The sequence below is a fragment of the Nothoprocta perdicaria genome, unplaced genomic scaffold (assembly GCF_003342845.1).
Source record: "Nothoprocta perdicaria isolate Ctin4 unplaced genomic scaffold, notPer1 scaffold_77, whole genome shotgun sequence".
Classification (NCBI taxonomy): domain Eukaryota; kingdom Metazoa; phylum Chordata; class Aves; order Tinamiformes; family Tinamidae; genus Nothoprocta; species Nothoprocta perdicaria.
In genome coordinates this window covers 2,785,169-2,812,973 of record NW_020456054.1, presented here as the reverse complement: position 1 = coordinate 2,812,973, position 27,805 = coordinate 2,785,169, and the positions used below count along the sequence as shown (strand labels likewise).

The window sequence follows — 27,805 nt, the reverse complement described above, 5'->3', positions numbered from 1 at the left end:
TTAAAAATGCAATCGTAATGCAAGTGCAGACATGCCACTATAATTCTACCCACAGCTTCTTATATGGGGAATGACTGCCTTGGATAACTGCCTTATTAAGTTTTACAGCATATGCCTGCACTATGGGAAGCAGAGAATTATATTTTCATTTCCTCCTAAAAGAAAATGAAAAAAATGCTTTTATTTGCTTCAGTACTTACTTTTCACCATAAAACCTCTCAAAGAATTTTTCTTTCCAAGGTTCAGTTTTCTTTTCTTTTTCAATCTCTTGTCGGATGCGCAACTGCATTTCTGGAGTAAATTCCCCTAAAAAACAAATACTAACATATTGAATAAAAGTTGTCAAGGTTTAGTCTAATACAGGATCATTGTAATTTACAGATACACATATGACACATAGCTCTTACAGTCATCCAGTAATCCAAAATTGAAATGAAGAAAAGTAAAAGCGAGTTTGACCTAGAAAGATTTCGCTTAGCATATAACTTCAGTATTTACAAGGTATATTGGAAGGATTTAGTCACATGCATTTATGTTTCCAAGTCTGACAGTGATGAAAATGCTTTTTGTATTTTTTTTCCTAACTGTCAAAATGAGCTGCCACGGCAGGCTGTAAAATTCAAAATGGAATCAGCATTTTTTCACTGCTGAATTGCTGCTGGATTACGTTTTCCATTCTCACAGTATTTCTCAAACACAGAAACAAAGGCATCCTTCATAAAAATAATTAATATCTGGTAAATCTGAGAACAAGGAGAGTTACCTTCTGCCAATCGCTGTTTCCACCCTTGTGCTGCATATGCAAAGAATTCATTATTTAGAGCAGAACTACTGAGGCGCAAAACTCCGTCACTTCCCATCTAGAAAATAAGCCGATGGTAGCAGAAGATACTGTCAGAAATAGCTTCAGTGTGATCACATAAGAATAAAGTTCCAATTAAGGGAAATGGGGAGGGATAGGCAGTGGGAATAACAAAGGAAATCAACTACTACTAAAACAGCATTTTCATTATAGTCGTTAGTGTAAATGCAAGTGGCCTAATCCGGCATCCACGGGCTCTCTTCACTAGCAATCAGTCATCAGGACTGCCTGATTGACATGTTTTAATCACAGCCCTCTATCTTGAGACTATTCTGTCTAGAGCTGATGTGTACAATTGAAAATCAAGATCGTTATTGTACTTGTGCGTCTGCCTGCAGTGCAGGACAAAACAAATTAACTGAATATAACGAGGACAGTGACTTTCCTGTGCTCTCAATGCCAAATAAACCTAGTGCTCAGACTAGCTAACAGACTGTACTGGGAGCAGAATTGAGGACTAGTGACCTTAGCAAAGCTCAGCACTAAAACAAAAACCAACTACACAGATAATTTTATAGGCATCAACAGTAAAATCTGTAGAAAATTATTATAAGCAATAATGATCTTTACCTTCTGCATCCGTCAAACAGTCAATGATAAGACACCATTTGAAGACTTACAGTATTTTTGGCAATTACTTTTTAAAGCAATCTAATTATTGAGCTTCCTGTTACCATAAAACTGGATACTTACTTTCAGTTTGTGAGAAAACGTCCAACTATTCAAGGAGTATTTTACTAACTGGCAAAGGTAACTACACAGAATAAATCAGTAGGGGGTATAATCAGTATAGTTATACAGAAAGAAACAAGAAAAGCAAGGAATTTAAAAACAAAAAAGTTTAGTTATGCCATATTGCTTATCAGAACCTGTTTCAAACCAAGAGGCAGAAAGACGCTGATGTGGCAGGAACACTTAATGGTACTTATTGGTATCTCCAGCAACCTCCCTGAGCTCTAGGCTTCACCAGTAATACTGGCTCCACTTTCAGAGCAGCCTTASCTCATCTTCTCATCCCTTAGCTGATGTCCTCTTCCCAAATAAGTGCAGCTATGAGTAAAACAAAAGTCTGTAGAGTAGTAAAAGGAGAACCAAGTGATACCCTCTGAAAGACAAGTAACTCTAAAGACTTCAGCATGGAAACAGTTGATGTTGTGCACACGAGGACAGTACCAGGGGCTTTCCACTGGATAGGAACCTAGGGCACTGCCTGTGATTTCGTGCCAGATGGCATTGCCAACAGTTCACAGAAGTTCATTCAAGAGCAGGGTGGATATCTAACACTGTCTGCACTTCTCATGACATGTAATATACACACTGAATTATTAGTATTGAATTTAAYCTATAGCTAAGGGCTGTCTGTGAAAGACATGATCTTCCCAAATCCTTTTGCTCAACTGGTGATGCACAGGACAGACACTGTTAGTCAGATCAACAACTCTCACAGAAAGGAATAGTTTGCAGATGCTAATTTTCTGTTAAAGCAGCAAGATGATCCAACTGATCGGAAGGCCCCACAATCACCAGATCTCATACAAAGTCAGAATGCACAGCAGGAGATGGAAGGAGAATATCACCTCTCAGCAGAAATCCACTTTGAAATTGCAGAAGACATTATATGAAACTACAACCAAAGTGTAATTGAGCTATTTCACTAGACTGCATAAATCAAGAGCATTATGGAGACTGCCAAGTTAGATTAGCATGTGAATATGAGATGAAGAGCATTAGCTTTGTTGTAGCTGTGTTGTCATAAGGATATGAGAAAAGCAAGGTTTGTAGGAAGMGTTACTGAATCTTTTATGCTATTGGCTGATAAACTTGGAGGAAGTTCTGCGTTTTGGGGTGGTTAATTTTTATAAGGTGTGAAAAAGAAACTGCAAACTCCAAGCTAGATGCTAGAAAGCTCAATAAATTCAAATATTAAGTAGAGCCAAGAATTTAACTCCCAGACTTTAATAATCCAGACTCATTCAGATTTTTTTTTTTTTTTTATTACTTAAGCAAAATGTTCCTAACTTGAGAGAAAGGGATAGGTAGTAATTTTGGAAGAAAAAGCAGATGGTAGCAGGGACACAGGTAACAGGGCTTTAGCTCCTGCAGAGCAGCAAAAGCAACAACTAGGGGCTGAGAGGAAGATCACAGTGGTCACAGTACCTGTCAAGTGGTTTACTAGTATAGGCCAACCGACAACGATGGAGCACTAGATCATTGGTGGACTACTGCTTACGACATAAAGAACATTGCGAATGTTGCATTCACCACTTCAGCTTTTAATTGTTAAAACTTACAAGTATCGGGGAACTACATTTTCAAGAGAACGAATGAGGCTAAAGGATGCTGAGCTAAAGAAAGCAAGATGAACAAACCGAAAGAGAACTGCTGACTTTGTGATCGCTAAGACTTTGGTGATCAGCCAGCAGACAGGCTGTACTGAGAGCTATGCTCATGGGACACAGAGCACAGAAAAGCTTCAAGTAAAAATATAGCCAGAATAGCCAAAAGCTGGACAGAAACTTATATAATAATCCGGAAGCAGAAACACTAATTAAGTAGAGGAGGATCCACCAGTGACCTATTTTAACATGATCTAAAAAAGTCATTTCAGGCTGAAAGAGCAGGATGGAGGGATGCATGAAAACACCACTATTAAYTAGACTTGGTAAATATAACTTAGCGTGGGACCAAATAAGCTCAAACACTCAAAAGCCGAATGTCACAGGAATAAACTTTAAAATCCACCAGCATAGGAAAGAGCTTTGCAATCTTTTAAGCAGACAAAATWTGCTAAAATAATGCCTGCCAATCAGCACTTCTTCTGGAATAAAAATGCAAGAAGTGGCCAGTCTCTATTACTTTACTACTATAGCTGCTTGAAAATCTGAGATCAAAGAAAAACTGTCCTGGGAAGGGGAGAGGAAGAATGTATTCATTCAGACAAAGCTCAGAGACAAAAAGGGGGGATGGCACAAAAGCAAAAGGAACTGATGATGAAGAGGTAAAGTAAATGAGAATAAAAAACCCCAAATGTTATAAGGAAGAAGGAAACACTAAGTAGAAAGCAGACTAAGTGATGAGAAAATGCCCAAAGCAATTTCACCTTTTAGCTATTTTGGATTCCTTTGAAAATTTTTATGGGGGGATGGGGGGGGCAGGGGAACAACTGTGAACAGTCACAAAACTAGCAAAATCCTGTATAAACGTTTATTTTAAAGAAGCAAAAATAATCGAACAACAGGAAAACACAGTAATTCAGCCCGACTTCAGTACTTCAGTGTTTATTCATTGGCATGAATAAACATGCCAATATAGTAGATCTTTAAAAACACAATTAATTTTTATAGTCTTTAAAAAATGCTGTCTAACAGAGGCAGTGCGTTAATGAACTGGAACAGCAAACATTTCTTGAAAAGTTTATGTTTTATTCTGCTAGGCTCTGAATTTCTGTTTTTCTCATTTTCTACGATGGTGGAATTACTTGTGTTCCACAATTTAATTAATACTTTCATGCAGAATTCACAATGCCTGTCAAAAGTTCCTCTTTTCACTGAAAGCAAACCAAAACCACCCAACTCATCTACTAAAAAACATCTGCTTGCATAACAGAACATGAAAAAGTCCAACACAGTCATCGCAGGACTAAGCTGACAGGAAATTTTTCTACCAACAGCTACTTAATGCTTTTGCTCCAAGTTCAACTGCAAAATCTCTTGTGACAAAGAGGCTGGGATTATTTGTGTAGCTCTATTTGAAGATACACACTGGTGTTTCAGGATACAGCATAGGCAGGTGAGGTAGAAGTCAAGGAATTAGCAAATCTATTATTTCTCTCTCTCTTCCAAGTGATTCAAAACTGTCCTTGTGTATTTATAAAACTACCTACGATCCACTCTATGTAGTTACTGTGAAGCAGAACATATTTCTTATATGAGAGCTAATGCCTGGGAATATCGTGCCATTTGGCCATAGATACCTAGGGAAGTGATGATGAACCTACATTAAGAGTCTGTATCAGTCATGTAATTAGACACCCTGTTTACAAACCTCTACTAGGCTTCTGTGCTTTCTGTGCCTGGGGAAAAAAGAAAAAAAAATAAAATAAAATAATAAAAAAGAAGCTCGATAATTCACAGCATTTCCTCAAGATATTTAAGAGCAATTACGGGTGAAAGATGGAAGCTGTGAGTAAACACATCATGACAGCTCTAATCCTCTGCACTATGGAGACTCCTAAAGATGAAACTTGAAAAGATTAGCAGTGTTTACACTATACACATTAAAAAAAAGAAACAAAAAATACCCTATGTGTTATTTATCTGTAGAGAGACACCATTGCCATTTTATAACATGGAACAAACCCTGTTCCCTAGAACTCTATCAAATGACCTGCCATGAATATCCTATATCAGACACTGCAGATGTGATAACCTCCGTTTTCAACTTTCTGCACATGCTGTGATCTCTTTCCTCCTTTCCGTTACAGAGCAGAGACACAGAACAACATCACACTTGCTCACAGCACCTTCTTTTCTCACACTAAAATCTCAGTTCAGGGCAGGAAGCAGGAATCAAATTAGCACAAGTGTTAYCCTGAAACAGGACAAAGAGCTAAACCAACTATATTCTGGACATTGGTCCAGAATTGGTCCATTCTGGACAATGGTGACCAGGCTCCTAATTAGGTGCTCTAAAATAGTTGGCTATGCTAGTTCGTGTGAACCTGCCTCACCACAAAGCCTAAATCCAAACCCAGTATTAATAGAAATGTAACAGAAATAGAAATAGAATAGTAATATACCAGATTATCTGTTGCTCTACACAGTCCCCAGTGCATTAAGAATTGCTTTTGAATTTGATACAAAAGGATAGTTAGTTTTAACTAAAATGTCTCATGGCCCAACATGAGCAAGCTTCAGTTGGGATATGCAAATACTGTAACCCTGATGAGTAGTAAAGCACGCATGTTAATGRCAAATTTTTGTGTCTTTCTTACACATCCATTAACCAGGTCCAATCAAATTCATACGTGTTTTTGTCCCATACATTTCTACCACTTCCTACTAGTCATCATCAAGTCTGATGGATTAATTGCTTCTTCATGACACGATATCTTTGCTGGAAAGAAAACAAAACCAAGGATCTCACAATTCATTAGCACCAGGTTTGGAAGTTTATGTTGTGACAGCAGCAAGTTGCCATCTCTTTTGAAGTCTTTACTGTTGAAAATAAGAGGCTTCCTACTCAAATTACTTTAGCCYCCCAAGAATTGAGGAAAAGAATCAGTATTTATAGCCATCAGACAACTTACTAGAAACTCTGGCTTTAGGTCTGTGATTTTTCCAAGGCTGCCCGAAGAGGTATGGGAATGGAAGACCGATAGCAGCACAACCAAGTCTGACCCCAGGTGATACGGGCAGGCATCTGCAGCCACCACCAAAACTGGACCACTGCGGCCAGGGGCTTCTGAGCTGGGGCTTTCTGAGCACTTTGTAGGGGTGAAAAGGAGGAGTGYCTGCTCGCAACCATAATGAAAACCTATTCTTTACAAACCATCATTCAATAATGAAATTCTTATTAGAGCATGAACATTTCTGTTTGTAATTTCTATAGCATAGTGCCATAGCATACCAACCTAGGCCCTACTGCTCTATACAAATGTTGCTTAGAAAGGCATAGGCATGGCAACGTTCCTGGGTGTAATGTGAATGTTTTGATGGAGATCAAAACAACTAATGCAGAGATGTCTAGATGTGGTTKTAGTCAACGGAGTCGAGAACTCTCCAGTCAATCACTCAGCAGGCACCTTCTTTAGAGGGAGCCAAATAGCTCTCCAAGAGCTGTTGTCCATGTACTGACTSATCTGCACAAGAATTTAGACATTTAGCATACCTGTAGACATCCAGATGGAATTACCTTAAGCTAGAGATGAATCCCCTCCTACAYCAAAGAGATCAGAAATTCTACAGAGATAAGCTAAAGAGACCACACATTAAAGGAACAGTAAAACGTAACAACAAAAGCACCCAACAAATTATTTGCATTAATACTTCTACAAATGCAACAAGAAGATAATCCAATGCATTTCTAAAAGACATTAACAACTCAAAACTTAAGACATCCTGTGTGATACACMGTTGAAGATGGTACCTACTCTGCAGATACATCTGGGCAAAATGCCTCATGCATAAGCAGTYACAAACATGTTCCTGAGCCTTAAGATAGGACGGAATAAATTCATGTGTCCTGTTACACTGGATACAAAGACTTTATTCCTTTTTAGTCAACATATATAAAATGGACAAAAGCAAATTTTAAATAAACAATTTCAGACACCATTAATGAGTTTGCATGTACAAATGCCTGTTTTGCAAGTTTAAAAATTATATATAACAGCAAAATGGACTCAAAACATACAGTCAGAGAATACAAAACTCTCTCATAGGTACTTAATACGACATTCACATACAGAGAAAAGTACTGTCTGAATCAAAAGCTGTCAGGGCTAAAGAGAGCAACTAATCCCAAGAATAGAGGAAGAAAAGCCAGAGCTCCCAGTATCCGAAAGATTCACTACCTCCATAGTAAAGTTCTAAACCATATTCTGGATAGGGTGACACCTGCACATCTATCCACTCTACTGATTACTCATTAAACCTGGATGTCCATTTACCTTTGCTCTGCAAATAGAGCCAGAAATGACAGTAAGTGGATCAGAAATGAGAAGGAGGCTCTAAGACCTGCTGATGTTTTTAACAACAGTTAGACATAAAGTTGTAATGAACCTGTGCTTGAATAGGTGAAAAGGCAGAATGGCTTTGACATCTTCAACATGGGGTGATGCTTCGGATGATATTTAGTTTATGGCAATAGGTAAGCAAAGATGGAAGAAAAGCCATTGTACAGGAAAGAAACATGCTCTAAAGACAGACTTAATAATTCTTCCAAAATCTTTTTGCCATATTTATATGCACGGGGTAATCATAAGCCCACAAGTGAGGTGCAYGTCAAACTAAATCAACAGAGCAAACAAAAAACAACTCAAAATCCAGARTTATTAGGTACAGAATACAGTGCTGTGGATCACTGCCTACACTAAGTTTATTTATAAAAGGAGAGGTTAAAGAAGGGGTCAGCATAATGACAGTGGTATATTTGTTTCAGCCTTTGATGGCTGAACACTAATGCAAAAACTACAAATGGTACTTAGGAGGACTTGAAAGATTCAGCTGAGAATCAACATTTTGACTTCATAGGCAAAATGGAGATCTGACAATTCATATGACAAATAATATAAAAGACTAAAGCTTGTTTAGGAAAAAAAATAAAAGAATGACAATGGAACAAAAAAAAAGAAAGGCTTACTTCCATAAATGCAGAATTAGCTACGGGAATCCCTATGAGTTCTGTGCAAGCAAGAAAAAGGAGCTAAAGAAACCTCATATTGATTAAACAATAGTGGCCACACTGAGTGCTGCTAAGGAACAATGGGGATTGTACAGGCGGACCAGACTGCCTCCGTTATGAACTCACTGTTGATCTCATGGCATGCAAAAAAATGGAAACGAGGTCAATTTACTGAGCAAGAATCCACAGAAGGCCATGACATAAAGGGCCAAATTTAGGTGCAAGGAACATCATGCCCTGTGAAGAAATAATTCTGTAAGTACCTTCGCAGCGAGAAGATGAAAGCAGAAGCTACTCCACCAGTCAGCAAAAAGAAAAATAAACTGCAGAGTGGTATGTAGACAAAGCTGACATATGTAATGCTTTTTGTGCATTCACCTTCACTGAAAATCTATTACACTGAGGCGCTTAATACAATTAATACCATCAACAAAAGGATAAGATCTCATCCTTGAACAAGCAGGAAGCTGAGCAAATGTTATTTAAATGTATGCAAATCAGTTAGTCTTGATGGATTTAAGCCAGTTAAATGCTCAATGCTGAATCTCTTTCAGAACCATTAGAAGTCACATTTCAGAGTGCCCAGAGCACTGAAGAGAGTGGGACAGCAGTATAGAATATATCCACATATACACACACATATATTATGTAAATATGTATGCATCACTTGYCTCTTGCAGACTAAGCCAGCTTCARGGCAACTCTGTTGCCTCTGCGGAGGCATCTCGTCCTTTCTGTGACGCTCAAGGGCAACCCAAGATCTTCACGTCAAACTGGCAGATACACCCCAGAATGTGGAGCAGACCTGCACCCTTCTGCAGGGGTCAGAATGTGGAGCAGACCTGCACCCTTCTGCAGGGGTCAGGTATGAGGCTACGTATCACAGTCCATTCTCGGTTGCTGCTAGAAGCCAATTTTAAAATCTTCCTTGATCCCCCCACCTTTACGTCCTGGAGAATATATGCAACGATTAAATAACATGAAYTCGTGCCAAACACAACTACCTGGAGGATAACAAGAAGCGGAGCAACAGCCAACATAGACTTGTCAAGAACAAATCATGTCAAATCACTCTAATTTCTGACAGCATCAGAGGCCTTGTGCTAGAAGAGAAACAGGAGAAGTTTTAACTCTACCATTTGACATGCTGTTTTCTTGAACAATCTCAGATACATGAACTAGATAAAGTTGCAATGAGGTGGCTGCAGTACTGCTAGAAAACTGAAAAACTGAGAAACACTATTTACTTGTTATCAAATGAGAGGGATGCATTGCAGGGACACAAAAACAAAAAACAAAGGAATTTGCAAATAATATAATCCTGAAAGAAACTGAGTGCACACTGAAAGCTAGAACTAAAATAGAGAATTCTCTCAACAATTTTGAAAATTAGTTTGGAAATGACTGRGTAGAGTAGGACAACTCAGTACAGGAGGATGCAAAGTTCCAGAGCTGTGAAGTGCTAATTTATTTGATAAATACAAAAAGGATCTCCAAAACTTGATTGACTGTCTAAATAATACTTCTGTAGAGAAGGATTTGTGGAGTATGAATAAGTAGGCTGATCAAAACTGAATATAAGCCGAAGTTGACGTACAATTACAAATAAAATGAGCAAGGTACTAGGTATCATGAGTAAAATATAAAAGCAATTCTGCTGTACTTGGTGTTACTTAGCATCAGAGTTGGAGTTATACGCTTAATTTTGATTGTTCTAATTCAGAACCAATATAAAGACCAGAGAAAAGAAATGAGATTGGCCACAGATTTAGGGTCCTCTATCTAGGTAGACTGCATTAAGGGTTATGTCTCAAGAAAAGGGAACATGGAAGTGGAGTTACTGCCTTTGGGTTTGAAGGCTGCATGAACACGGAGCAGTGAGTAACTGGCTTACAGTAGAAAGGAGAAAGGATGCCCATATTAAAAAAATCCTGAGGAGAAAGGATGCCCATATTAAAAAAATGAAGCACAGGACTCTCTTGTTTGGAGAGGCTGTGGAACCTCCATCACTGGAGAGCCAAAACCAGTTTAGACCAGTACCACATGCAGCAGATGCTGCTGATTCTCCATTAAGGCAGAGAAGACCAGGTAAAATATCCTCTCAGTATTGTTTTAAAGTGTATTTCCTATGTTGATATATAAAAGGGTCTTTAAAAAGTTGAAAAATAATTTAGTTAGAGTCTGTTTCATAGTTCTCAAAGATAAGGGACAGTATATCAAGTGGTCATTGATTACCTCACCACTGAAAATAAAACCAAAAGTGTTCTTGGGCTTGCTTTTCTTGTGATCAATTCTCAATCTCTTTTTTTTTTTTTTTTWAAAAAAAGGTTAGACACTACCTGCTTTCTATCCTCAAGCCCTCCAGCCTCTCCAGGCCCTCTCAGGTTTTAAATAAGCTCTTAACCAAGTCACTGTATGCAATCTAGCCTATCTAGCCCACTGACTGACCACAGCTAATGACTCACAGCTGAAGCAAGCAGCTATCTGAAGAGTAGGATTTTCAGCAATAATGTGATTTAATAAAATAATGATTTAGCTTTCCCTGCTCAAACGGTGGATTCCACTTAGTTCCTGAACATTTTAAGTGGATGTCATAGCATGAAGTCTTGCATCTTCTCAGCACTATCTGCTGAAAGACACTCCTGTTCTCTGGATCCATCTTTCTCAAACATGGACTGCTCATAACAGCCACCACGCTTAGGCTTCATGATGGCTAGAAAGCAATCTTACAGTTCATCAACAGCTAGCTGACAGCAGAGGCATATAAAATGCCAAAAAATACTTCTGCTCTTGAGGCTGAGAGGAAAAATCCTTGTAGAAAAAACTTTTCATGAGTCCAACAGCCAGAGACTACCACTTGGAAATACATCATACATCTCTAGCACGGCTCCAAAGAGTACTAGAAGGCCATAGGTTTTGTCCATAATGGTGGTTTTTTTTTCTTTTCTTTTTTTAGAAGAACTTGCTACTACTGCAAAATGGACAAGGCACTAATAAAGGAAACAGAACTCGCTTATATTTGCTCTTGCCAATCTCTGGATTGTTTAATTTCTGATTTATACACTCTTCAAAAACCTCTAGCAAGATCTACTTCCATTTCTCTAAACCAGAGGAACGAAACAGTGACTCTCGGGCTCAATACTTTGGCTAAGCATCTGGAAGCTCAAGGAGTTCTCCACAACTGAAGTTCTCTCTGTCAAATAATAGTTGTCAGCTATAAAACTTTACATGTATCCATCTGAAAAATACTTTTAGAGAAACATGCATGTATTTCTAGTATGAAAATCTTTGGGGAAGATTTTATTTCCTACAGGATACTGCTGACTGTTCAAGTATGCCATTACCTCTCTGAAAGTCGTTTTTCTGCGTGTACAACTCCAGTTCAAAGAGACTGTGATAAATGGAACCAAACTAAAAGGAAGTTGTAACAGTTGGCAAGTCTATAATAGAGACTGAGTGTGAATGTGCCTGGGGAAGGAGAGGAAAAGCAGCTGTAGTTGTCACGGAGAATCTGTAARTTCTGTTAAACAATGGCAGTATTTGTGATAAACTGACAGTTCTTCTGCTACACAACTCGATGTTAAGCAAAGAAATTGTATTTTTCAGGAGTCTCTCTTATAGAAGTGGTACCATATGCGGCCCATGACACCAGATAAAATCAAAGGTTCAGTGTTCAACAGTCCCTTGAAGAATCATAAAGGAGTGATCAGTAAAGAAAACTGTGAAAGATCCCACAATGGTCAACTACTAGGGAAGCTAACAAAGCAGAAGTTTTGTATTTCTATTTAACATAGCTGGCATATGGCTGAAAAAGGGAATTTTTATTTCTCATAAATATTTTAGCCCATTTAAAGCAACTATGGCTAGTACTCATGTATCTGCATCAACCATTTTCAATTTTTGTCTGATAAAATCTGCCCACAATCAGTGCTTACTTTTATCACGCAAGAGACTTCCATTGGTTAGTTGTTTGTTGAACGAAATAGTGCACTTGACTGTAATTAAAAATGTTGTTCTTCACATTTAATTTGATTCTGGTAGAACAAAARCCCCAATCCAGTATTTTCTCTTAAGAAAAAAAGCTTTTATGGTTGATGTAATTTTTATTACCTTTTTTTCTGGATGCTTTCCATAGCCATACTGGCCATAGGTAATATTCAAGATGATGACATAATACTATTTATTTAATGAAATGGTATTTTCTGTCTTTAATGAAGCCYCTTGGTTGCTCTTGTTTCACTGGGTTGTCCACAGTCACGACGATATCATCTTTTCAAAGCTAATTCAGAAGCTTTCAGTGGAATAAACYGTATCATTATGTGCAGTGTAAAACAATGTATGTTTTACTGCACTAAACCACCACTATCCATTAAGCCTAAATGTCTAGCCAAGAATGCCTCACCATAGAGCTCCGTACTGGATTATCTCTGAATTTGGGGGTAAACCTTACACTGTCAGAGAAATATTTACAGAAAAGAACACAAGAGTCCACAGGAAGTACCTTGAGATTTGATAGTTCATTCAATAATCATGTTTCCCTCACAAGCGGCATGAAAGACACTTTGGACATCCAGGAAAAGGAACTATATGCRGATTAAATAAATAGCACTATTGCCTCTCCCCCTCCCCCAAAAAATGAAAATTACGTGAGCAGGGCCAACAGGAAAGCTGAGGACAGCAAAACAAAAGCATCTCAAATGGATGCTGCCAGGCAGTGAACAGCTAGGTAAAAACACTAAACTCAATAAATTCTTAGATAAATAGCTCTATGAGGTTGACTTAAGGAATTAAGGATGACATCCAAAGTATGTATCTGCAAAATATTTTATGAAGGGAGAAAAAAAAAGAAAGAAAATAATGACTGATGGATTGTGCAGAAGAATGACATTTGGAATGCCTTTTTTTTTTTTCCTTCATCAATCTTCACTTGTGATTTGGTGGCTAATACAAATCACACAAATAGAAAAGGGAAAGACTCCATCTTCAGATAGAGAATGACTACCTGGAAAGCGTAAGAACGAGTCAGACAGATCCCAGTTGACTGCTGGGATAATATTTCTAAAACCTTCCTTGGAGCCCATTCCCAAATCCACCTTTTTGCTCGGGACCTTCCTCATGCATTACATTATTAGCAAAGGTGGTCTCCTGATACACATACTTGTTATCCTAAGTCTTAGGATGCGGCCACCCTTTAGGRGATGTTATTTTTTATAGAGCAGCCAGCTTTCCTGAGCAGTTTTGCCCTCCAGAGCTGCCTCTAAATGGATACCACTGACTGGATCCCCTAATAAGCCAAAGTCTCCCCACCTTAAGACCAGGATCTGGACTCACTTTCCTCACACCACCCAAGAACCTGGATTTCACTATTCCATAGCCAAGGTTACCAAGGCTATTGATTATCACAAGCCCAATCAGTTTTTCATGTTAGTGAATAACAGCATCAGCTCTGCGTCACCCTCAGCTGGACCTTCCATTATCAGTCTCAAATAGTTGTTCCTGACACTCTCCAGAAATCTCCCTGTTTGCAGCCCATCATGTTGTCCTTCCAGCTGATACAAGAGAGGTTAAAGTTCTTCCTAAGAACCAAGACCTGTGATACGGACTTCCTCAAGCTGTTTAGAGAAGACTTTGTTCATTTCCTCATCTGACTGGGTGGTCTCTAACAAATACTCCCAATGTCACCTGTGTCAGTGGCCTCTCCTCTGATCCTGACCCACAAGCTGCCCATCCCACGGGACAGTTCCACACATATGAGTTGCTACTTCACCTGGAGGGCAACACTCCCACCCCCTTTTTGTCTTTCCTGTGTCTTTCCTGAAGAAAGGAAAACTTTCATCAATGACTTGATAACTATAAAGAAAAAAAAAAGAGAGAAAGAGATGGAAAAAAACGCAGTATAATATAGATGCAGATTAGAAAAATAAAAAAGAGAAGAATGAATAGTAAAGAAGTTTAAAATTACCAAGCTTAGCACAAAACACATATTTCAGATCTTGAGGACACAGATGGCAGGAATGTGAGGAAAGTAATGCAGTTGGAAGCTGCAGAACATTTTGAAGAAACAGTCAGGACTTGCCAAAAACACAGAGACAAAAGGACTGCAACTACTACATTGCCTGAAGATAAGGAATATTTAGAGACTCATCTCAAACACTAAATACTTGTACACACTTACACACAGTGCTGTGACTTTGAATAAAAATCTRTCTTTTCTTCAAACAGTTTCGATATGTTTAAAGAAGATAATAATGGAAGAATTTAAAGTAGGGAAAAGGGAGGATAGGAAAATTGCTTCTGAGAAGATGTAACTCATTGGGATCTTTTTGCTGTTGTGACTATAAAACAGATGATACTTAAGCTCATTAGAATTACAAGACAGATACACCCCAAGAAAGGGATACAGCAATACATACATTAGACTTACGGATTGCTCTCAGATTTGTCTCTTCTATATAGCATAACCTGGCCCAGGATATGACTCTATCTACTTTAGCCCTGATTGCAAGGTAACTGATCCATATAAACAAAATCTACTACTACAGCACTATTTGCTTTAGACAGGAAGAGGAGAAAAGATAGAGGAGTCTTTGAAGAAAGAAACAAAGACCTTTTCCTTTTTCTCTAAAGCAGGAAAAGTGCCAAGTTAAGACTGAGGAATTGCAAACATATGTTTTCAAAATGAAATGTTAATTTAGACCTTGTCTAAATCAAGAAGACAAGTGCGACAGCTATATTCATTCCAATGCACTGTAGTGTCAAAAACAGCAAAGAGATCTGATCCTGCCAAGCTAAGATGCAAGAAATAAAAATGAAAAATTTAAACACAATAAATTTGGAAAAATGGAGAGAGAAAGTATGTTTTAAGATGAAGCAAAAATCAAATAAAATATAAGGAAAACCAGAAGGTGCAACAAACAGTATCTTCTAACTGAATTTGTTAGAGAAATTGCAAGTAAAATTTATATTTCTATTTTATCTATCATACAAGTACCAAACCAAAGCATGCCAGAACACGTAACAAACTACAAATATACAAAGGTACTAAAATAGGTATAAAAGCCGAAGCAGAAAAAAAAAAAGTCATAGGCTGTGATCAAGGCAACATGTATGAAACTTGTTTTAAAAAAAGGGGCTTAGTGATTTTGTAAAAGTAAGAATTGTCACATTATCCAGTAATGCTCACATGTTGGGGAAGAGGCAGAAAGATGGATGTAAGCAGACAGTCTATTAATTTACTGTTCAATAAATGAAACATATTCGCCTTTGAGCGGGATGAACAGGAGGTGAGGGGATGTTATGGATCTAAAACTGATCGTGAATGGCAGAAATCAATATATCGTGTCCTATCCCTTTTCTGTAGCTATTAGAAAACACTGCCTATCTGTTTGCTTTAAGAAAAAACACAGTAAAGAAAATTCTAAGACAAAGAAGAGTCATCTTCTGAAATGATTATGTTCAAAAAAACATTCTTTTTCCCTTTGTCTTTAAGGAAGGGTGAAATACTGAAAAAAATAGTAAATAGAAAAGTAAATGCAATGTTAGACAACGGTCTGATAATCTTATCTCACCCTRTATTTATAATATCAAGGGAGGTAGAGTGATAGCAACGGAGGGAAAGAGAGAGAGAGAACAAGCTGCAGGATGGAYGGATCATTTCAGCTTGCTCTCCTTTTCCCATCACCTGCAGGCAACATCCTGTGTTTAGGTCCCTGGCTATCTTTTATCTCAATATTCTAAGGAATATTCTGTTCTCTGTGTAATTCCAGTGCAGCCCCACACTGGTGACACTGGACACACTGCAGACCAGGTCTGGCCACTTAATTATCACTACTTTCCTAGGAAGGAACAGCTGAAATGCTACATCTTGCAGTTCTGCCACACTTCCTTAAGAGATACATAATTCGAAGCATGCCAGTCCCTTGTGTCCATACACATAACTATTATGCTCCACATGCATTCTCACAGCACATCTCCTAGCACAGAGTTTTTAAAAGTGCATTTGTGCCAGTACTTTCCCCGTGGTGGGCTGGAATTCTCCTCTCTTTCTCAAGCACTCACATAGTAGCTAATGAAAATGGAAGTGGTTCTGAATGCGTCCCTGTGGGGCGGGAAGGAGGGCAGTAAAAGCCATGCACTGTACTTGATAAYATTCGTATGGAGAGCAGCCTAGAGGAAAAAAAGCTTCCCCAGTCACACGAGGAACACAAATGGGGTACATGGCCTGTCTCACACCAGACACACTTATGCCAAGGGACACAGGAGAGAGAGCCATAGCTCTTGAGTTCCCTGCTTTCGGCTGGCACAGCACCAGTGCTGGAGCCCACCACAGGTTTTGGCTCAGTTGAGCCTTGCATGCACCAGTGCAATTGCAGTAGCTCTGTTAACGCTCTGCAATGATTGTTTGCAAAGGTGAGATCTTAGAACAAGAGACTTCAAACAACAAGGGCTTTAAAAATGACACCAGAGCAAGGACATCCACAGCATGGAAGGTGCAGGCTGGAAAACACCAATTCGCACTTCCCAATTACAGCGCCCAAGGCTGCGGAGATGCCGAGACAAGACGGTTTATCAAAAACATAAGCCCTTCTATTTGCACACGTAGAAGTGTGGAGGACAAGGAGGGCCTGTCAGCACTACTGCAGGCACGAGGCTGCGCGCGCCGGCCTGCGGGGCCTGCGCCGGGGCCTGCGCCCGCGCCGCTGACACCGGCAGCCATGGCGGGTTAGGGGCCTCTGGCCTTCACCTCGGGCAAAGCAGAACTGACGCGTGTTTGTTAATACACACGACAGGGAAACGGGCAGCTACACAATCCGTACAGCGGAGTTCGGAGCGGAGCTCAAGGACAGAGGGGCTGGACGAGGGGAGTAGCCCCTGCAAACACCGCTGAAAGGCAGAGCTCATGAGGCAGAGCTGGAAAGAAAGCTCATTCCTTTCAGTATTTCTCCATCCATCTAGCCTAAAAGTACCTTAGTAAGCGCTATAAATAAAGCACATTATAGTAATGTTACACTGTCCACATTAACCAATAAAGCCTAAGAAAACATGTCAGTTAAAGGGAGAAATGCGGCACAGAATGACCTTCAATTACTGTACACCGAGGGGTGCCAATTTAACAGCTTTTTTAATATGCCTACTCGTGCTTAGGTGCAGAAACATATGTTACATTCAACCTACTTAAATGTTCTCYTCTGAATGATTTTGTAATAACCTTACAACTATTTCAGAGTAAAACACAAACTTTTACATGAACATTAAAATAAAAAACAGAAAATTCAGCAGCTTTGAAAATGGAGCTTTGAGAATTGAAAAGCACAATTAAAAGGTTGGCGTATTAGCAGGAAAGGCAACTAACATAAAAGAAGGCAACCATTTAGCTATTACAACACCGTAATTCCATGGAGAGAAATGCAAAATCAACTTGGGAGCAAATAATACAAGAATAATTTCTGCACAGTTTGGTGTCTTACAAAGAAAAGGCAGGAAAGTAAATGGCAGTGTGACCTGAATGGAGAGATGAAGCTGAAAGCAAATGTGCRCTGGGGTTACACTGCCAGAGGGAAGGAGCTGCGAAAACTTACTCTCTTTCAACATAAATGTCATATARAGTGAAATATACATTAAATAGTATTTATTTTATTCTTTTGTACTCAAGTAGTAAAATAAATACTGTCAGAATGGGAGATGACAGATCCTTTTCCTTGTCTTGTACAACTGTAATTTTTTTTGAATGATTTTGTATTATTCATTGCCTCTCTCCACTGAGGAGCTCAAACTGATACACGAAGGACTGAGAGTAATTTGGGCATATCACATCACAGGTTATCTGGTACATGCTGTTGTTTAAATGGTAGTAACAGATATGAAGCCGACTCAAATTATATGAAAGCAGTGTTTCTGAAATGGAATTCTCTAGATCACTTTCTAAAAATTACTTCCAAGTTTACAATTATGTATTTAAATAACTCTCTTGATTATGCATTAATTGTAGAATGAGTCAAGGAAGAAAAACAGAGATTTCTAAAATTTGTTCCACCAAATAAGTAGAGCTAGGAGAGGATACAATTTTAGTTGGACATCATTTACTGTTTTAAATTCCTTTATTTATAAAATGGTATGGTAAATTGAGACACAGGTCTCAGGTGACCTTGGGATCCTTCACGACTGTGAGAAAATTCCCGTCCTAGGTAATAAGGGCAGGGCAGCTGTAAATGGTAAGAGGCTTAGAAGAATGACAGGAAGAGAAAATACCAGAAGGGAAGTTAAATTGAAGATCAGAAAGTAGTTAAGCATTTGTAGAGTCTGGAAAGCTGTATCTTTTAAGGGCCATGAAGAAAGAACAGGTCTCTGAGGGTGAAGGAAATCACCTGAGCTTTCTGTTACAATGCCGATGAGGCAGTATTTATTTCTGTTGTTGGAGATGTCTGACTAAACAGTCATACTTCTCTTTCTCTTTCCCTATTTTCAATAGCGGGAATTTGACTGCCCCAAGAGCAGCAACAAGGAAAGCTTGTGCAAGGAAGCTATTGCTGCTACCAGTCTTCTTCAGGGCCTGCCACACMGTCCTGTTAACGCACTCTTGCACAGCCTACATGGTTTAATTAGTATTCACCTCAAAGAGATTTTGATGCACTGTAAAAAAATCCAGATAAAGAAAGAAACTTCCTATGYCTGCACAGTTAGCAAGGCTTCTGTTATACATAATCATCATCTTGATGTATCAATATCAAAGGTAGGTTTCTTTGATCAAAAATCCATTGTTCTTCAGCTATGAATGTTCTGATTAGAGCTGACAGAAAAAAAACAAAAATCATTGTAGGGGTTTGTGATAATTGAAATCTATTGTGCAGAGCCTTTGCTTTTCATACAGTTTTGATACCAACATGCTTTGTTTGTTGTCACTAGGTCACCTAGTTCTCGTGGGGAAGCTCCTGCCAGGCTTCCACAGCAGAGGAACATAAAGGTTTTTGAGCCTTAAGTCCATTAGGTTGAAAAACAGCTGAAAATCTGGATTGCCAAATTCTAGATATGAGGTTCCCACTCAAGCAACCTGATGAACAGGCAAATCTGGGTCAGGGTTTCTATTCTGTAAACAACATCTGCATATTATTTCATTGTCAATACACAAATAAAAGTAAATGTAAGTAAATAAGATCCTTAGGAAGTAACTATCTGACTGCCAGCTTGCCCCGATTTGTTTTACAGGCATTTTGAATACATGAAATTATACATAGGCCTCACTGCTATTGAAATAAAATTTAAACTACTATGCAAGCTGAAATCAATTCAAACTGTGAATAACTGATGATAACATTTATCTTTTCATAAGGAAAAAAATGAGGCAGCAATTCTAGAGTTCTGAGCCTGCAAAAATCTGGTTGGAGTAGGAAAAGGGATATCACCAATATAGCAKAGGTGATCCCAACTTTTCGCACCCTAGGACATCATTCCAAAGGGCCTTTGCTCCATGTTCCTTAAGGGACTCCCATGACTCYCTGATAGCAATCACAAAATTAAAAACAAAAGAAGATGCAGAAAACACTTCCTGCGAAGGTCTTGACTTGGTCCTGAACTAGTTTCTGAACATAGCGGAGTAACCGGGGTTTAGTGAGATGTTAATTATTTATGTTTAACACAAACAAAATAAAAAAGAAAATCTCAACTCCCTTAAATAATAGTTTCTTAAAAATGCTTATTCAAACTGACATATGCATGACAAGTTTCAGCGCAATATGATTTAAGGAGGAGGAGTTATACCACCCAGAAAAATGCTGTTTATGACAGACATGACAAAAGATCATTCATCGTAAGGTTTTTCTGTGTGAAGCAGTAATAAAGCCTAAATGAGACTGCACTTCATAAGTAATTTATTTCACAGAGCACTACATATACATACAAATAGCATAACTCTATGACATTTTTTATAGCACCATTCATTGCATCCCATCCATATGAGAACAGAGCAATGGAGCTTTCTCTGGGGAAGATGGCAGCAGCCAACAGCACAGCAGCACACATGGAAGAAACACCTCAGAGCCAGAATAGCAGCAGTAGAAATTTTCAGATGAAACGAGGAAAATACAAATAAAGCAAGAGAAGAGAACCCACAGAGATGGAAAGTCAAAGAATACCTTGTGTTTGCTTGCCTTAGGCCCCACTTGGTTCAGACAAAATTGGACAAAGAAACTCCTGCCTAGTCCAGGAAGAGTGACTACTATCAGGGACTGACAAGAACTTCCTGGCTGGAATTGTCCCTTCCTCACTTGAGCACATACTCTCTTCCTCACTCTTGAGCACTATAAAGGGTGTCTTCCACTTACTGCAGGAAGGAAAAGTTTATCAAATTATTTGTTTCCACCAGTTTGCATCTGGAATGCTGCTCTCTGGATACAAGTGACATATTCCCATACTTCAAAAACCAGATGCAATTCTTTTTTTCACTGTGACTTCAAAGTGAGAATTGGGGGCTGCCCACTGCTATTTTACTCAGCACAAGAAAATGATCCCCAAAAAAATCACATAGAGAAGACTAACACTTCAGTTAATCCTCCAGAAATGTATGGAGACTTCTGCCTTTACAAATGCAAGCAAAACTATGGTATGCTATAGAAACCCATAGAGAACTGCAAGAAGGATACAGACATAAGGACGCCTGCAAAGGCCTTCCTTGTGGCAATCACTTCTTTTTTTGTGCACAGTTCTCTTGGGAACTAGTACTGTTCTATTACGTAGCACTGCATTGTAGAAGTAACACCTGAGATCTATATATTATGCAAACATTTTCTGATAAAATAATTACAAAGAAATGACTGGATTTTCATTATTGAGTTATGATTAAAATCAATACAGACATCTCGATTTTCTCACCAAGAACTCTGCTTTACGACCTCTACCATGAAGGAGAAATGGCTTTTCAGTTCCAGAGACTCTAGTGTTCTGTAAGCCTTTAAACAGGGATATTGACAGTGTAGAGTGCAAAAACTGATGAAAATATTTTTTATCTATCAGACATTTTTATCTATTCTGATGCATTAGAAAAAAAAAACTTCAGAACTATCAGTAAGATGTTGGCATGTACTAGTTTTAAAATCTGTTTAACAGCTAGCATAAAAGATTCTCCTGAAATATGTCAATACTGATTCTGAGTGCACTACAGGAACCTGAGAATAAATGAGTTTATATGGTTCTCCCATGGCTTGGTTTCTTAATGTTCTCTTTCAAATATCCCACTACCAAAGTGCCAAAGTACCATAATTTTGGTCCATAAAATAAAGTACCTGATTTGGTAAGTTACTGAATAAATGTATATCAATATAATTTTTCCTGTCTTTTGCCTTATACTGAACTGATTTTTTTTTGTGTTAGATTTTAACTACACTACAGAGAGAGAGCTTAAAAAATAAAATCATGGCATTCAACAGTCTGATATAAGATACAGGCATTTAAGAGACTTGCATCCTGTAGAACCATAGAAACAGGAGTACTGGACAACTGCATAAACTGCAATGCCTTATAATTGGGCAGGGTGCTTAAGAATGAGTCTGAGTTAAGTACGTGGAAAAATCCCTGCTGAAATCAATGAGATTACTTATATCCTGAAGTCAGACAGGGGTAAAAATGAAAGTGTTTTGGACCCTCTCTGCCCTTTTAACTGCTACACATGCCAGAGGGCCTTTTCTTGCTCCTATGGGCAATCAAACTAAACAGTAGGTCCAAAAGGACTAAACATTGTTTGAAATGGTATAAAATTGAATCTTTGCTTCTACCTTGGCACTCCCAAAATCTTTCTCCTGAACTGAGCTGCTTAATAAGCAATATGAGCTTACATTTGTGAGCTCCATACAGAAAGTTTCTAACAAAAGCTATGAGGAGCTGGGTCCCAGACCTGAGCAGCTGCATAGGTTGCCATGCAGAGAAGGGGAGTAGGAGAAAGAACCAACAGACCTAATAGTGACTGGACACTCCTGGTGGAGTGCCCAGGAAGGTAAATGGATGAAGGGAGACTCTAGGTAAGCTTGAAGATGAGAATTTTTAAGGTTATCTTGAATGCTGCAGGTAGAGAAGCTCATTAAGAAAKTCTGCAAGTTAGGACAATCCGTTGGCCAGTTGCCTTCTGACAAATCACAGAGCTCTAGAGTCTTCAGAAAGAATGGAGAAGAAACAGAGGACACAAGGAAGGAGGTACTGGTCAAGGCTAAGGCAAATTTTACAGTCACTCTGTCTTCTTACTTAAGAAATTACAGATGTTATCTTCCTATGTTTTCCCAGAAAACCTGCAAGTCCAAGGAGCCAGCCTATGTAAACACACTGTTAAAAAGTCTTGGGAAGTATGGAAATAAATACAGCGTGTTTTCACTTACCTGCCTGTCTACTTCTGGAAGCAAAAGGAGGAGGTATTGTTGAAAATGCTGAGGTAAAGAAGCAAAGGTGTGTTTATTGATTAAAGCCCTCAGGTTAGTGTTCACTAGAATAGATCCTGGCGTTTCTATGTCAATATCCTCAGCTTTGGTCCATTTCAAATGTCCTGGAATAAATAAACAAAAATTGACTTTAAACATAAATCAAGAGAATATRAACAAGAATTATTCTTAAACATTTCGTATTTTTTGTGTAATACAATAAGTTCCAGAGAAGCAGTACTCTAAGACAGCCTTTTCCGAAGATTTGCTCAGCTTCCTTTATATTCCCTGCATTTGAGCTTTTGAGCTTCCAGTCAACACTATAACTGACATATTCTTACCTCTAGCTCAAGAGATATTCTCAGCTCAGCATCAGAAGAATACCTTCCTGTCATTTCATCAATGTAATTGTGAGCATCTATTCCTRAGCAAAGGCTACTTGATGAGGCTGGGAATGAATCGTCACACAGAACTTGTGCGTTGTGCATCTGCAGGGCACTAGGGCTGCCAACTTGTTGCACAGCACCTGGAGACGCTCAAGATGAAGATGACTCCGCAGGGGCTGTACACAAAAGGTRCATGGCAGGGAAAATCCACTGGAGATGGATGCACAGGGCTTAAGGAACAACATGTTCTGACTATCCATAGGAAAAGGCGATGAGCTTAAACAGTAAGGAATATTTGTGTTAGATACTGGAAAAAATAAAGTTTAGCTACCTAGGCTAAGGAAACACTGGATTGGATTCCTTAGGCAGACATTAGTCTCTCTCACTAGATAGATTTGAGAATAGGTTAGAAGAATATCTGTCAGGAATGACAGATGTATAACTGATCTTGGCGTAGGACTGGTGAACAGTTTAGATGAACACAGGAGGTCTCTTCTGGCACCATTTTTAAAAATTATTTCTATGATAATATTAGGGTGACAGAGCCCTGGAACAGGCTGTCCAGGGAGGCTGTGGAGTCTCCTTCTCTGGAGATCTTCAAATCCGCCTGGATTTGAAGGGCGGACTGGATTTGAGGGGTTGGACTAGACGATCTCTAGAGGTCCCTTCCAATCTCAGCCATTCCATGATTTAAAAGATATTTTTAAAGCCCTTAGAAGAGCAATTAACTTCTGCTGTCTGTTCGAGGTTGTATACGTAGTGTTACAGTCCTTCGTTCCTTCCACTGCATCCAGTCTGAAACTGGAACAAGTCAGCGATACAAGTGGTCAGACACGAGACTCTGAAAAAYTCCAGGCCCTCCAGGTTTTGATCTGTACAACTTCCTGCAGAGTCTCTAGGAAAGGAACTGGAAAAAATACTCCGCTGCTATGTGCAACGATAGCATTTGGCATTCACACAGGACCTTTCAGCAAGGTTCAAATTGATTCAAGAAGTACAGACATATCTAACAGACAGAAGAGTCTGGGTAGACTCATAATAAGGGACTCTTCAAATGCTACAAGGCACTTAACAGTAACATTTATGAAAATTATGGTTTAGTTTCCTTAAAAGCTTATAGTGTGGTCTTCTCTGAAAGGCTGTGACATCATCCACAAAACAAATGAAACAGAAAATGAAAAAAAAAAAAAAAAAAAGAAAGAAACTACAGCAAATGTGTAACTTCTGCAAGCTCCCCCTCAGTCACAGCTTCCCACAAACATTCCTGCAATTCTCTGCTACTTTTAGCAGGCAGTACTAACTGAATGAGACAAGGCTTACTTTGCACTCAGCAGAAGATAACCTTTTCCAACACATATTTCCAACCTACTATATTTGAATATAGCAAAGACTCCATTACAAACAAATGAATGCCTGCTATAAAGGACAATTGTGTGGAAGAAGCGCTCATTTTAATGAGTACATCGCAATAAACTGTCCTCACCATCTGTTCAACCCACTAAATATAAATGCAAAAAGAACCCAATCCCCAAGTGTAACACAAGCAGTATGATGTATCTAATTTTAATGCATATATATATGTTCCTTTTTTTAACCAATACAGAATACCAGTTCCCGTTATCCTCACAGATAGATTCCAAATTCCAGTGACTTTTTTTCAACCTATCTAATATATCACACACTATGGAAAAAAAAATACATTTTGTATGGAACACACAGACGTTCCAGAATAAAACCAACTACATGACTGCAAAGGTAGTAACATCTTTCTGCTGATTTATCTGACCTCCTACCAGTAATCCAGGCTACTAGAGAGATTGTATCAATTTGTGGAGGAAATTGCTTGAGAAATGTATATTACTCCTAGGATGATAGGCCATTAGCTCACTGAGCATGTATGTAATAGCTATACTTAAAGAAAAAAAAAATCTCTTCAGGGCAGCAAATTCTGCCTCCTGCACCCTTTCTAAGACACAAATCAGGGATTTGATACAAATCAGCGCTAGGACCTTTGTTGCAGGTCTCCATTGGGTGATCCCACTTAGGGAAAGGCTTGGGAAGAGCACGGAGCCGTTGGTGGGAGCTGGAGAGCAGGCAGCTGCTGCAGGGCTACTCGTGACCCCGAGAGACTGAAGCTGCAGGCAGGGTGCAAGCCCGGGGGCCAGTGTTTGCCACACTGGGATCCTACACAGAAAGACGCTGTGAATTCCTGCACAGCTGCTAACGTGGTTCAGAGACGGAGGGACCACTGATCAGAAATGAGAGATGAAAGGAGAGAAAAACTCGAACTTACAGGCTTGGAAAGATTAGTCTCCAACAGCTGTGAAAGGGGTGGAAGCCCCAYGGTTTTACATTGAAGTACAAAAAACAAAATAGGAAATAAGTGGAAATCATACAGTCAAAAGAATTTTTTAAGTAAAGGTGGTGGTGGGGGGAGGGAGCCGTATTTAATTGATGACCAGCAAGTCTACCAAATAGAATATGCAGTGTTTCAGAGAAGTGAACAATGCCCAGAACTGAAATGTACACTATATAGGATCCTGGACAATTCTCAGAGATGCTCAACGACTGCTCGGGTAGTATCCCAGGAAGTTCTGTGCCGTATGGCAAGCATTTCACCAGTATACAGAGACATTTAAACCGTGAGCAAGACTCCAGCCTTCCAAGCCCTGATTGTGCCCCAGAAAYGCAAGAGGATTCTTTTTTTTCTGAAATACATACACACAAAAAATAACTCATCTGCTCTATACACRGTGTCAGAGGCCAAAAGCTGATGAGCTATCAGGGCATGGGGAGGAATCGATATATCACAGTATGTATCTCCAGCAATTCAAGAGGAAAGTTACAGGAAATCATCTAGGATCGGACATATGTTTGCATGACAAACATTGTAATCGTAAAGAAGATTTTCAGGTTTAGATAATGTCATTAGATTAACATAGAGTACGACCTATCTCCCAGAGGCTGAAAAATAATCTGCAGGAAGATTATATATGAAATCAAAGTATAATTTCACAGGAGGCTGGAAAACAATAAAGCTTGAATGAAGCAGTTGGCTAGGAACTGGTTAWAGCAGATTTAACAAACTGTGTGATTTAGCAAATAAAGTATCATAAGTTCATTTTACAGAACTGTTATGTAATAAATATGACAAGGTCAGGTCACTACTAAGGAGAAAAAAAACTATTAACAAAGAGAAAGACATTCAATAATTTTTAGGATTATACAATCTCTACAAAAAGATTCTCCAATTTGGTCACATTATGAAATCTCTCTAAATGGTTCAGCGGTCTGCTGAATGCAAAAAGTCCTCTGTAAAGATAAAAAAGCAGTTATATAATTATTGTGCTTTGCTTAGCTAAGACAACAGTCTGTGTGAACACTACTTTTTCTATTCCTGAGGGAAATTTTCCAATTATATTCCATGCAGAGCAAGAAAATCGGCGGATCACACAGAGCTATTAAGAATTTACTCTTATCATTTCTTCAGAGAAAATTCTTTATTAATTACAGATCATCGTCCGTGAATCTTGMTGAAAAATGTGGAAAATAATAAACAGAAATTTTATTGACTATCTCTAGAGATATAGCTTCAAAATAATTAAGGATACGACTGAAGAAACAAGTCCAACCAACAAAGAAAATCAATCAAAAAGGATAATGTCAGTATGACATGGAAAAATGCATTTGAAGAAAAGAAGGTCATCTTCTGTGAGATATATATGTAAGAAAATTGTTTGCTTTGGCAGTAAAAGTATATGCAACGGCAAGAAAGAATATTTCTTGGTTAAAAAAAAAAACCCAGAGCATAATGCAGCAATGAGAAGCTAAGCACTAAATGACCACGGGCCGCAGTTACTTAGGGCTGTCAAACCTTAAAAAGGAACGACAGAAAAGCATCCTGGGAGAGTTAGCCCTATAGATTTTGTAGGAAGACATAAAGAAAAATACTTGCTGCAGGAAGAGTCATCTCCTGAATTCAAGAAGAACACAGATAAGCCTGAGAAATAAAACTTCTAAAGAGGACACAGAGTCTACAAAAATAACAATATTACAATAACAGATAAAAGAGTTATTTTAGCTTTACTCACCTAAACCAGATTTTTTTAACCTTTTTAAGTGCTGGCTTGTTTGTTTTCCAGTTGGAGACTTTTGCCCATTTTTCATCTCTTTATCAGAACCGTCTGCTTCACCATTTTTAGATTCAGACCCTTAGGAAAAGAAAACAAAAATCTAAAATGTGAAACTGATGCATTCCCTCCCCCGCAACACACACACAGTTCACAGAACAAAAGAAGATTAATAAAAAAAATGACATCTACTGGCTGAAAAGTCACAATTTTCTGGTTACAATTTGATTCCTCATCACCAGAGGAAATGGAAGTAAAAGCTCAATAAATCAATTAAGTGGTGAAAACTAAAGTTTACTGAACACTGCAGTCAATAAAAATGTTCACTGATCTAATAAAAATAATGTTTTCCTCTAATGCCCAGGAGGTATCTTTAAAAATAATTTAAACACTAAGTTATGGGGCACTGAAGCAATCTAAAGGAGAAAAAAAAAAGCAAATTTCTTTCTGAAATAAATTTCATAAAAGAGCTATGCCTGTGAACCCAACTGCCAATCTGCGTTAAACACAGATGTAGGAATCTCTCAAAATGAAGCAACTTAACAACCAGAACTAAAGGTCAGGGTTACACTGTGGTGTAAGAATGGTACCACAACAAGAAAAGCTAACAAAAGATTCCCAGGATTG

General features: G+C 38.6%; 1 protein-coding gene across 1 annotated transcript in view; it reads right to left on the bottom strand.

Moving 5' to 3' along the window:
* The window catches only part of ASXL3 (ASXL transcriptional regulator 3), a 102,559-nt gene that overhangs the window by 13,072 nt on the left and 61,682 nt on the right, over window positions 1-27,805 (bottom strand). The window contains exons 9-12 of the mRNA XM_026051598.1: window positions 27,140-27,259; window positions 22,624-22,787; window positions 764-860; window positions 201-306 (exon numbers count right to left, since the gene is read on the bottom strand). Coding sequence (XP_025907383.1) covers window positions 201-306; window positions 764-860; window positions 22,624-22,787; window positions 27,140-27,259 — 487 coding nt within the window. The remainder of the gene's footprint in view (window positions 1-200; window positions 307-763; window positions 861-22,623; window positions 22,788-27,139; window positions 27,260-27,805) is intronic.